This window comes from Caretta caretta, chromosome 9 (genome assembly GCF_965140235.1).
Source record: "Caretta caretta isolate rCarCar2 chromosome 9, rCarCar1.hap1, whole genome shotgun sequence".
In the NCBI taxonomy this organism is placed as follows: Eukaryota; Metazoa; Chordata; order Testudines; family Cheloniidae; genus Caretta; species Caretta caretta.
The window spans coordinates 61,158,855-61,171,743 of NC_134214.1; the positions used below are offsets into that span (position 1 = coordinate 61,158,855).

General features: G+C 48.3%; 1 protein-coding gene across 1 annotated transcript in view; it reads left to right on the forward strand.

The window, feature by feature from the left end:
• Positions 1 to 1,291: 1,291 nt before the first annotated feature.
• XPNPEP2 (X-prolyl aminopeptidase 2) overlaps positions 1,292 to 12,889 on the forward strand; it is a 38,668-nt gene continuing 27,070 nt past the window's right edge. The window contains exon 1 of the mRNA XM_048865291.2: positions 1,292 to 1,548. Coding sequence (XP_048721248.1) covers positions 1,500 to 1,548 — 49 coding nt within the window. The 5' untranslated portion in view covers positions 1,292 to 1,499. The remainder of the gene's footprint in view (positions 1,549 to 12,889) is intronic.

Sequence of the window (12,889 nt, forward strand, 5' to 3'; positions counted from 1 at the left end):
TAGGCGGGGGGGAGGGATAGCTCAGTGGTTTGAGCATTGGCTTGCTAAACCCAGGGTTGTGAGTTCAATCCTTGAGGGGGCCATTTAGGGATCTGGGGAAAAAATTGGGGATTAGTTCTGCTTTGAGCAGGGGGTTGGACTAGATGACCTCCTGAGGACCCTTCCAACCCTGATATTCTATGAGTCTATGACTGTGCTCCTGCACCAGGAGCAGCAAACGCAGGTGCTCGGAGACAGCTCCACTCCTGCAGCCCACCCAGCTCCTGCAGCAGGAACTGTCCGGAGAACAAGAAGTGGCTGTGTAATCCGGGAGCCAGGGGGGCTTGGATCTGGTCACTCCTCCCTCTGAGGATGTCCCCCAGCCCTAGCTGTGCATGTTAATGACTGGCTACAATACTGAGTGTGGGTCAGGCTCATAGTGTGTTTAACTTGCAGTTGTCAAAAAGTACCAAAATCGGAGGGAAAATGTAAGAGCAGGCACTGGGGTGAGTGGGGCCCAAGCCCTGCCCTCCTCTGCCCCAACCAGGCCAGGAGACTGGGGAAAGGAAAGGAAAGTCCATCTGTCTCCTGCACTTCTGTTCTGGCAGGCCCCCACCTGAGCCCCACAGCCTCCCTCTGGCCTGGACTAAAGTCAGCCGCAAAGGAAAAGAATTGGCTCTGTGCCCTTGTGTGTGGCTTTATGATGCAGAAAGAGGGCCTGCGAAGGGGTTTGTTTGTCTGCTGCTTGTTCTTTAAGGTATACATTTGGGTTTTATCTCCCTTGTTTCTTTCTTCTAAAAGGCTCTGTGGCCAGCTGGGGAACTTGCAGGATGATGATCTCCCAAGGAGCTGCAAGCTGAGCACTTGAGAGGGGAGGGGATTTCACTCAGGTTGTTTAAAGCCCTTAAATTTTGCCTGGCTTCGTAAACCTGGTGACCTTAAACATCTGAATGTGAACGATTGTGCCCCACTCCTGCCATCTGAGAGCAGAGGATGCCCCTATGCCAGATCTTTGGGTCTGTGAGACTTCCAGGGAGACCCTGTATCCCTGACCTTTCTAGCATAAACACCCGGCTAGACAAATCTCCTTTCAGGCCCTCAGAAGAGCCGGCAGGAGCAAAGCAAGGCACATGCCCCTATGCTGCTTCTTTTCCAGTCCTTTTCAAGCCCCAGCCTTACCCAGAAGTGTGCCAGGGGAGCAGGCCTAGGCTGGATTCTCTGATATTGTCTGTCACTGCTGCTGACTTTGGGTGGATCTTTGGACTTTGGGACCCTGTCCCTTGCTGTATTATCTGTTTGCTTTTATCTGGTTGAAAGAATCTGAACTGGAGGACAGAGGAAGTGAAAGGAATCTGAAAGCTAGCTCTCTGCCTGTTGCTGACTAAGGACCTGCTGTCTCGGGCGGGCACAGCTGTAACACTTCCAGGACAGGAGGACTGGGACTGGGAGTCAGACAAAGACTCAGACCTCAGCTCTTTGATCCCACCTGGAAGAAGAAGGCTCCGGACTGCCAAGGAAATATGCCCTCTTCTCACTGGACCACATGGGCCTGGATACTTCTCCTTCCTGGTATGTTGGTGAGAGTCTTCATTCAGATGGCACCAGCATGGAGAGCTGGGCTGAGCCTGGGACAAACCGTTGTTCTCACTGAGCCTGCCTATCTATCTAATCTATCTATCTATCTATCTAATCTCCCCTCACCCCCTCGAATGTCTAGCCCATGCCTTTCCTTTCGCTGCCATGGGCCGGGACCCATGTGCCTGTCTTGGTATTGAGATCTGAGTTGGAAGTTTAGGGTTAAATAAAGGCAAGTCTCTTTGCTCGGCATCCCAGAGAAAACAAGTGAGGTTTTCTTCTTAGAAAGGACAATAGTACTGCTGCTCCTTGCCCCTGTCCCCCAGACCTGAAGCGGAGCTCTCCAGCTCCTTCTGGCCCTGGGGGCTTGTCCCTCCTGTGGGCACTGATCTGTGGCCCCTGCATGACAGACTGACTAAAGGACAAACTGTGGGAATATGCAATGGACTTTCCAACCCCAAAGCATTGGTCAGTGCAGCCTGGACTCGTGCAGGGAAGATCAGTGGCCCAGCTGGGCACCTCCACAAGCAGATGGCAAGTGATCTGGGATGTGCTCCGGTGGCCTGCTGTGACTGACATTATGAGAGCAAGAAAGATTAAAATCCCAGCAAACTAAGATCAGAGTGATTCCAGTTCTGTAAGCAGAGACTCAGTCGATAACTCAGCCAAGAGAGCATCTTGGCATGTGGAATTGGCAGGGTCCGATCCTGTGCTGTGCTGAGTGGCCTCTGTCAGGACCAGCCCCTGAGTAAGCAGCAGAGTGTAGGGAACGGCAGCCCCAGGAGTCATCCATGTATCTGAGCACGAATCTGCAGAATACAGCTGTTGGTCATGTGCATGGGGCATTCTAGCTTTGTGTGAAGATCTTGGCGAATGGCTAAGCCTGACTCCATTTCAGATCACCTTGGAGTATCACTACAAGGTGGTTTGCCCTCTTTTTCTGTGGATTTGCATGCTTTGATATGTTTGCTTCGCTGTAAAGTTACCTTGGCTCTGAATAGCCTGGCTGCTTACCGGTTGGTTTTTGATAACCACCCCATTCTTGTGAGGATTTGTACCCTAATTTGACCAATCTGTGGGCACGCTCTGAACCTTAACCTCATACTAATAATGTTTTTGTCCAGTAATTTCCTTTGTTTTTTAATGGCTCAAGCATCCACCAGAAGGGAGCCCTGTTCCAGCAGTCTCTAGGGGGACCATGGTACAGGGGGTGCAACGCTCCAGGCAGGGCATGCTGGTCAGCAAGTCCCCACTAATCGCAGTCCCTGCCCATCCTCTCATGATGCTGCAGATCTACCTAGCTCATAGGCTCATTGATTCCAAAGCCAGAAGGGTCCATTGTGATCATCTAGTCCAGGGTGGGCAAACTTTTTGCCCCGAGGGCCACATCTTGGTATGGAACTTGTATGGCAGGCCATGAATGCTCACAAAATTGGGGGTTGGGTGTGGGAGGGGTTGAGGGCTCTGGATGGGGGTGCTGGCCAATGGGAGCTGCAGGGGTGGCGTGGGGAGCCCTCTGGCTGCCCCTCCGCGTAGGAGCTGGAGAGAGGACATGCTGCTGCTTCCGGGAGCTGCATGGAGCCACAGCATGCATGGAGAGGGGCAAGCCCCCGACCCCGCTCCTCATCTGAAGTGCCAGAGCAGGGCAAGCCCCGGACCACCCTCCCCGGCAGGAGCTCAAGGGCCAGATTAAAATGTCTGAAGGGCCAGATGCGGCCCCTGGGCTGTACTTTGCCCACCTCTGATCTAGCCTGACCCCGCCCCCCGCCCCTGTATAACAGAGGCCAGAGAACTGCCCCCAAATAATTCTCAGAGTGGATCTTTTAGAAACATATCCAATCTTGATTTAAAAATTGTCAGTGATGGAGAATCCACTACAACCCTTGGTAAATTGTTCCAGTGGTTAATTACTCTCACAGATAAAAATGTATGCCTTATTTCCCATCTGAATTTGTGTAGTTTCAACTTCCAGCCACTGGATCGTGGTATAACTTTCTCCGCTAGATTGATTTCTTCCCCATGGAGGTACTTATATACTGGGATCAAGTTACCTCTTAACCTTCGCTTTGTTAAGCTAAATAGATTAAGCCCCTTCACTGTAAGGCAGGTTTTCTAATCCTTTAATTGTTCTTGTGGCTCTTGGCTGACCCCTCTCCAGTTTATCAACATCATTCTTGAGTTGTGGACACCAGAATTGGACATAGGATTCCAGCAGTAGTCGCACCAGTGCCCAACACAGAGGTAAAATAACTTCTCTGCTCCGACTCGAGATTCCCTGTTGTCACGGAGTCCCCCGCCGATGCTCTGGAACTGCTCCCTATGAAGCCAGTCAGGACTCTGGGGAAGTCTCCTTTCTGTGAGCAGACTGTCTGCAGGACCCACAGCTCACACAGCTTCCACCTTCCTGGGTCTGACCTCGGAGCATTCAGCACCCTCTCTGCCGCTCCATGTGCTTCCACAGCGAGTCCGCCCAGGTGGGGTCCTGGGGAAGCCAGAGGGCCCTGCACCCCAACTCCGCAATCAGACGTGACTTTCAGCCAGCCAGTAAAACAGAGGTTTATTAGATGACAGGAACATGGTCTAATACAGAGCTTGTAGGTGCAGAGAACAGGACCCCTCAGCTGAGTCCATTTTGGGGGGCAGTGAGCCAGACAACCATGTCTGCACTTCACTCCTAGTCCCCAGCCAGCCCCAAACTGCCTCCCCCTGCAGCCCCTCCTCCTCTGGGCTTTGTCCCTTTCCGGGCCAGAATGTCACCTGATTCCTTTATTCTCCAACCCTTTAGCTCTCACCTTGCAGCGGGGAAGGGCCCAGGCCATCAGTTGCCAGGAAACAGGGTGTTGGCCATTCTCTGTGTCCAGACCCCTGCACATACCTGCCCTCTAGGGCTCTGCAACGATCATACACCCTTATCCCACCACCTAGATACTTAAGAACTGCATAGGGGAAACTGAGGCACCCCCACACTATTCAGAGGAAACATTAAGAACAGTCCCACTTCATCACACCTGTTTATGCATTTCAAGAATGCATTCGCTTTTTTGGTCACAGTGTAGCACTGGGAGCTCATGTTCAACTGATTATCCACCCCCTGAAATCGTTTTCACGGTCACTGCTTCCCAGGATAGAGTCCCCCATCCTGTACCTGTGGTCTGCATTCTTTGGACACATTTATGTTTAGCCATAGTAAATAGTACACAGCAACTGCCTGGCCTCCTCTCTATCCCCCACCCTCCAGATAGACAGCGGGTGCCCGGCCTCCTCTCTGTTCCCCACCTCCCCGAGACACAGCGAGTGCCCAGCGTCCTCTCTGCTCCCCCTCCCCGAAACACAGCAAATGCTGGGCTCCTCTCTGCTCCCCCCTTCCCCGATACACACCGAGTGCCCAGCCTCCTCTCTGACCTCCTCTCTGCTCCCGCCCCCAAATACACAGCGAGTGCCCGGCTTCCTCTCTGCTTCCTCCTCCCCTGATACAAGGGGAGAGCCTGTCTTTTCCGGGAAAAGAGATGAAGTTGGCTGAGGTGGGCATGAGCTGCTGTAAAATGTGATTTTAGACGGAAAAGCCCTTGTTTGACAGTGTCAAGGTAGTAAAACTGTCATGCCAGGCGCTGGGAATTCAGCTGGAGCTGAGAGAGGTGGTGATGTCAGCTAGGTTCCTCCCTCTGGCTCGATCTGGTCAGGACATCTCTCAGGAGCAGGATGACGAAGGCCCAGGGTCCCAGGAAATGGGGGCGGGGGTGGTACCTATGATGGTGAAGCTTACTTCAGTAGCCTCCATCTTTTCTTCCTCTTCTGTCTGTTCGTTCTGTCTTTCCCCCCAAAACGCTCTTTCTTTAAGGATCCACACAGGGAAGGGTGGGTGGAATGGTTCAGCCCCTCATTATTTTCTCCTCCAATTAGGCCTAATATCCAACATCCCAATTTTGGCTCCACATCATCATCTGTTTTTACTTAGCATCATTTCAGCAGTCCTTGGATGACATCAACGTGGCCTGTTTGGTTCTGACTAGCCCAGTGTCTCTGCGGTTCTCTTGCACCTGTTCATAACGTTCTTTGTTGAAACTAATTTGACCGAGTTTCCATGATAAATTCCTAAGCAGGGAAAAGTTACAGCCCAAGTGTCACAACCATCCACTCTGCTCCCCCAGTACATGGAGCATGACCTGACTCCACTCTGTTCCCCTTCCCATCTACACCACCCACAAGCTCTCCAGATTTCTGCACCTTGCTCTGACTCCTCCGGTTCTGGTCTCCCGTGCAGACACCTCTCTTGGGGCTGAAGTGCTTGTGGTTCCTTTGGATTCAGGAAAATGTATTTATTGGAAACCTCGAATGTGTCCAGAATCCCTGTTTGCAATCAATCTCCTTCTCATGGCTGCAAACACCTTCATGCTCTCTGGCTGATTCCAGGAACTCTCTCTCGCAATCCTGGCGCCCTCCTGCTCGTGTTTAGAGGGTGAGACACTGCATGGTTTCTATTTGATGTGCAGTTTTGTGTTGTTGAAGCCGAGTCTTGCTCTCTAGGGATCAAATCTATGTGTTCCAGAAATGCTGGGAAATCCATACAGCTCACAGAGCTCACGCCTCATAATTGCCAGCTGGACAATGACATGGAAACACAACACAGCTGGGGAGAAGTGCTCCTTGGAAGAGCATCTTCAAGCTATTCCTTGAGATCCCCAGCAGGGGGAGTGGAAGGATCCCCCGTGTGGGGGACATCTCCAATCCCCCAGCCCCCAAAACCAGTATCATTACCTAAACCTTGGCCCTTCTGTATCCCATGAGATACACTTCTCTCTGCCCCATCTTCCTGCCTGTGGACAGGTGCTGTCCCAGGGCGCTCCTCAGCCCCTGCAGGCTCCCTGTCTTACTTTACATCTCAGTTCCAAGACTAATCCCTTAAACCCAGAATCTGTAAGAACACTATTCCCCTTTCTTAGGGAGTGTCTACACTATCCACATTGCAGCGTGGCCACAGCACGGCCGCGCGGTGACGTGGGCAGTGTAGACACGCTTTACTGGTGGGGGAGAGGGATTAAAAAAGCCACCCCGAACGAGTGGTGGTAGCTTTATTGGTGGGAACATGGCCATAAAGCACTGCCTGTACTGGCACTTTTCATTTGTCGCTCAGGGGGTTGTTTTTTCACACCCCTGAACAACAGAAGTTTTAGTTCTGAAAGTGGCAGTGTAGACACAGCCTTAGACTCGTAGGTTCCAAGGCCAGAAGGGACCAGTGTGACCTAGTCTGATCTCCTGAATCGTATAGGCCAGAGACCTGCCCCACAATAATCCCTAGGGCAGAGCTTTTAGAAACACAGGTTGCAGAGCAGCAGCCGTGTTAGTCTGTATCCACAAAAAGAACAGGAGGACTTGTGGCACCTTAGAGACTGTCATAACTATAAAGGGAAGGGTAACCACCTTTCTGTATACAATGCTATAAAATCCCTCCTAGCCAGAGGCAACTTCCTGTTACCTGTAAAGGGTTAAGAAGCTCAGCTAACCTGGCTGGCACCTGACCCGAAAGATCAATAAGGGAACAAGATACTTTCAAATCTGGGGGGGGGAGGCTTTTGTTTGTGGTCTTTGTTTACATGTTTGTTCTCTCTTGGGGCTGAGAGGGGCCAGACAGAAATCCATCTTCTCCAACACATACTAATCCAAGTCTCCAATATTGCAACCAGTATAGGTAAGCCAGGCAAGGCAGATAAGTTTATCTTTCATTTTATGTGAATTTTCCCTGTGTTAAGAGGGAGGTTTATTCCTGTTTTCTGTAACTTTAAGGTTTTGCCCAGAGGGGGATCCTCTGCATTTTGAATCTGAATACCCTGTAAAGTATTTTCCCTCCTGATTGTACAGAGGTGATTCTTTTACCTTTTTTTCCATTAAAATTCTTCTTTTAAGAACCTGATTGATTTTTCATTGTTCTTAAGATCCAAGGGTTTGGGTCTGTGTTCACCTGTACAAATTGGTGAGGATTCTTATCAAGCCTTCCCCAGGAAAGGGGGTGTAGGGTTTGGGGGGATATTTTGGGGGAAGACGTCTCCAAGTGGGCTCTTTCCCTGTTCTTTGTTTAAAACGCTTGGTGGTGGCAGCATACGGTTCAAGGACAAGGCAAAGTTTGTACCTTGAGGAAGTTTTTAACCTAAGCTGGTAAAAATAAGCTTAGGGGGTCCTTCATGCAGGTCCCCACATCTGTACCCTAGAGTTCAGAGTGGGGAAGGATTTTCTTTTTTGGTGGTTCGGGTTATTGATGACATCTTCATCATCTGGACCCATGGAAAAGAAGCCCTTGAGGAATTCCACCATGATTTCAACAATTTCCATCCTACCATCAACCTCAGCCTGGTCCAGACCACACAAGAGATCCACTTCCTGGACACTACAGTGCTAATAAACAATGGTCACATAAACACCACCCTATACCGGAAACCTACAGACCGCTATTCCTACCTACATGCCTCCAGCTTTCACCCTGACCACTCCACACGATCCATTGTCTACAGCCAAGCTCTACGATATAACCGCATTTGCTCCAACCCCTCAGACAGAGACAAACACCTACAAGATCTCTATCAAGCATTCTTACAACTACAATACCCACCTGCGGAAGTGAAGAAACACATTGATAGAGCCAGAAGAGTTCCCAGAAGTCACCTACTACAGGACAGGCCTAACAAAGAAAATAACAGAACGCCACTAGCCATCACCTTCAGCCCCCAACTAAAACCCCTCCAACGCATTAGTAAGGATCTACAACCTATCCTGAAGGATGACCCAACACTCTCACAAATCTTGGGAGACAGGCCAGTCCTTGCCTACAGACAGCCCCCCAACCTGAAGCAAATACTCACCAGCAACCACATACCACACAACAGAACCACTAACCCAGGAACCTATCCTTGCAACAAAGCCCGTTCCCAACTGTGCCCACATATCTATTCAGGGGACACCATCACAGGGCCTAATAACATCAGCCACACTATCAGAGGCTCGTTCACCTGCACATCTACCAATGTGATATATGCCATCATGTGCCAGCAATGCCCCTCTGCCATGTACATTGGTCAAACTGGACAGTCTCTATGTAAAAGAATAAATGGACACAAATCAGATGTCAAGAATTATAACATTCATAAACCAGTCGGAGAACATTTCAATCTCTCTGGTCACGCGATTACGGACATGAAAGTTGCGATATTACAACAAAAAAGCTTCAAATCCAGACTCCAGCGAGAGACTGTTGAATTGGAATTCATTTGCAAATTGGATACAATTAACTTAGGCTTGAATAAAGAAAAGGAGTACTTGTGGCACCTTAGAGACTAACCAATTTATTTGAGCATGAGCTTTCGTGAGCCACAGCTCACTTCATCAGATGTGTACCGTGGAAACTGCAGCAGACTTTATATACACACAGAGAATATGAAACAATACCTCCTCCCACCCCACTGTCCTGCTGGTAATAGCTTATCTAAAGTGATCAGCAGGTGGGCCATTTCCAGCACAAATCCAGGTTTTCTCACCCTCCACCCCCCCACACAAATACACTCTCCTGCTGGTGCTAGCCCATCCAAAGTGACAACTCTTTACATAATCAAGTCGGGCTATTTCCTGCATAGATCCAGGTTCTCTCACTTCCCCCCCACCCCCATACACACACAAACTCACACTCCTGCTCGTCTAAACTGACCACTCTCCAAGTTTAAATCCAAGTTAAACCAGAATATCTGGGGGGGGGGGGGTAGGAAAAAACAAGAGGAAACAGGCTACCTTGCATAATGACTTAGCCACTCCCAGTCTCTATTTAAGCCTAAATTAATAGTATCCAATTTGCAAATGAATTCCAATTCAGCAGTTTCTCGCTGGAGTCTGGATTTGAAGTTTTTTTGTTTTAAGATAGCGACCTTCATGTCTGTGATTGCGTGACCAGAGAGATTGAAGTGTTCTCCACACTTCAATCTCTCTGGTCACGCAATCACAGACATGAAGGTCGCTATCTTAAAACAAAAAAACTTCAAATCCAGACTCCAGCGAGAAACTGCTGAATTGGAATTCATTTGCAAATTGGATACTATTAATTTAGGCTTAAATAGAGACTGGGAGTGGCTAAGTCATTATGCAAGGTAGCCTGTTTCCTCTTGTTTTTTCCTACCCCCCCCCCCCCCCCCCCCCAGATATTCTGGTTTAACTTGGATTTAAACTTGGAGAGTGGTCAGTTTAGACCAGCAGGAGTGTGAGTTTGTGTGTGTATGGGGGTGGGGGGGGGAAGTGAGAGAACCTGGATCTATGCAGGAAATAGCCCGACTTGATTATGTAAAGAGTTGTCACTTTGGATGGGCTAGCACCAGCAGGAGAGTGTATTTGTGTGGGGGGGTGGAGGGTGAGAAAACCTGGATTTGTGCTGGAAATGGCCCACCTGCTGATCACTTTAGATAAGCTATTACCAGCAGGACAGTGGGGTGGGAGGAGGTATTGTTTCATATTCTCTGTGTGTATATAAAGTCTGCTGCAGTTTCCACGGTACACATCTGATGAAGTGAGCTGTGGCTCACGAAAGCTCATGCTCAAATAAATTGGTTAGTCTCTAAGGTGCCACAAGTACTCCTTTTCTTTTTGCGAATACAGACTAACACGGCTGTTCCTCTGAAACCTGTCATTAGGCTTGAATAGAGACTGGGAGTGGCTAAGTCATTATGCAAGGTAACCTATTACCCCTTGTTTTTTCCTACTCCCCCCCCTCCTCAGACGTTCTTGTTAAACCCTGGATTTGTGCTGGAAATGGCCCAACTTGATTATCATACACATTGTAAGGAGAGTGATCACTTTAGATAAGCTATTACCAGCAGGAGAGTGAGGTGGGGGGAGGTATTTTTTCATGCTTTGTGTGTATAAAAAGATCTTCTACACTTTCCACAGTATGCATCTGATGAAGTGAGCTGTAGCTCACGAAAGCTTATGCTCAAATAAATTGGTTAGTCTCTAAGGTGCCACAAGTACTCCTTTTCTTTTTTCGGGTTCTGTAGTTTCTGCATCAGAGTGTTGCTCTTTTAAGACTTCTGAAAGCATGTTACACACCCTGTCCTGATCAGATTTTGGAAGGCACTTCAGATTCTTAAATCTTGGGTCGGGTGCTATAGCTATCTTTAGAAATCTCACATTGGTACCTTCTTTGCATTTTGTGAAATCTGCAGTGAAAGTGTTCTTAAAACAAACAGCATGTGCTGGGCCATCATCAGTGTTCCCTCTAATTTTTCACTGCAGATTTCACAAAATGCAAAGAAGGTTTTTAAAGATAGCTATAGCACCCGACTCAAGATTTAAGAATCTGCATTGCCTTCCAAAATCTGATCAGGACAGGGTGTGTAACATGCTTTCAGAAGTCTTAAAAGAGCAACACTCTGATGCAGAAACTACAGAACCCGAACCACCAAAAAAGAAAATCAACCTTCTGACTCAGATAATGAAACATGCATCAATCTGCATTGCTTTGGATCATTATCAAGCAGAACCCGTCATCAGCATGGACGTATGTCCCTGGGAATGGTGGTTGAAGCGTGAAGGGACATATGAATCTTTAGCGCAACTGGCACATAAATACCTTGCGATGCCGGCTGCAACAGTGTCATGAGAACGCCTGTTCACACTTTCAGGTGACATTGCAAACAAGAAGCAGGCAGCATTATTGCCTGCAAATGTAAACAAACTTGTAGACAAACTTGTTTGTCTGAGCGATTGACTGAACAAGAAGTAGGACTGAGTGGACTTGTAGGCTCTAAAGTTTTACATTGTTTTTGAATGCGGGTGATTTTTTTACATAATTCTACATTTGTAAGTTGCACTTTCATGACAAAGAGATTGCACTACTGCACTTGTTTGAGGTGAATTGAAAAATACTATTTCTTTTGTTTATTATTTTTAGAGTGCAAAAATTTGTAATAAAAAAATAAATATAAAGTGAGCACTGTACACTTTGTATTCTGTGTTGTGCTTGAAATCAATATATTTGAAAATGTAGAAAACATCCAAAAATATTTAAATAAATGGTATTCTATTAATTTTTTTAATCGTGCGATTAATCGTGATTAATGTTTTTAATCTCTTGACAGCCCTAGTATACACACATGCATCACACAGACACCCCCCCCCCCCACACACACACTGTGTGAACCTACCCCACGTACCTAGTTCACTTACAGTCAGCAACGTCTGAACATTTCACCCTGATGCTAAAATATTTAAGCAACTTGGAGTTAGAGTCTAACTTGGTCACGTCCAACAGAAAGCAATCTGCTGCCGAGGTGAGTCTGGGTGCCACACTGACACCGAAGCCGGGCCCAAGGAGGTGCTCTGTCCCAGGTACTGCCCCCTGCTCAGGCCACAGCTCTGTTCTGCTTGGGCTGAGCAAATCATTGATTTGGGGGTTTTGTGGTTGAACAGGAAAAAAAACCTTGGGTCAGTGAGAACTGGTTTCTTGACTATATGAAAAACAGGTTGAACAAAGCATTTCAAATGTCGCTTTGAATGGATATTGTTAAAACAGACTGAGTCAGCATTTCCAAAATGTTTCTTTTTGGGGCTGAAACGACTGGCTGAATTCAATGCAAATTCTTGAACAGGTTCAGGACCCTGAAACATGCATTTTTCAGTGAATTTGCTATTTGCTGAATGCTGGGCACCAGGCTTGCGTTCTGCTTTAGGGCAGGGGAGCGAACAAAGCCTCTGCTTCTGCTCTTCTGCAGGGGGCAGTGGTAGAGACTGATCAGATGCCAGGCCAGTCCTGGGTTTGAGTGTCACCAACCCAAGCACTCAAAAACTTGGAGTCAGGAAATCATGAGATTGGCTGAAAAGTCATGAGATTTAAAACAATAATAAATGTAAACCTCCTGGTTTCTGAGTCCTCCAGCTGCACTCGGCCAATGATGTCTGGCTTCTCTCCACAACCACATGGGCTGGGAACATACTATATCTTACAAAGCACAAGCTAAGATTCTCCAAACTCATAGGACTCCAGGAGGTGGAGCTTTAGGAAAAGCATCAAGTATCACCAGCGTTTGCAGCACAGGCTTTGTACTGTCTCTAGGCTGGGGGAAGTCTTCCTCACAACCAGGCTCTTTGTCGCGTACTAGTGTGACATGGAGATAGGCCCTGCTTCTTGGCTCTGGGCCCCATAAGCCCACTGCTAGAGCACTGGCATCTTCCTTGTCTCTGCATGGCCTTCTGAGCAGCCGTGCTTTGCAGAGGAAGAGAGGTCTGGCCTCACAGCGCTGGGGCTTACGGGGCACCAGGAACACATGGCAGGGAACGAGGAGGAGGGATTTCAGTGGTTCAGGGAGAG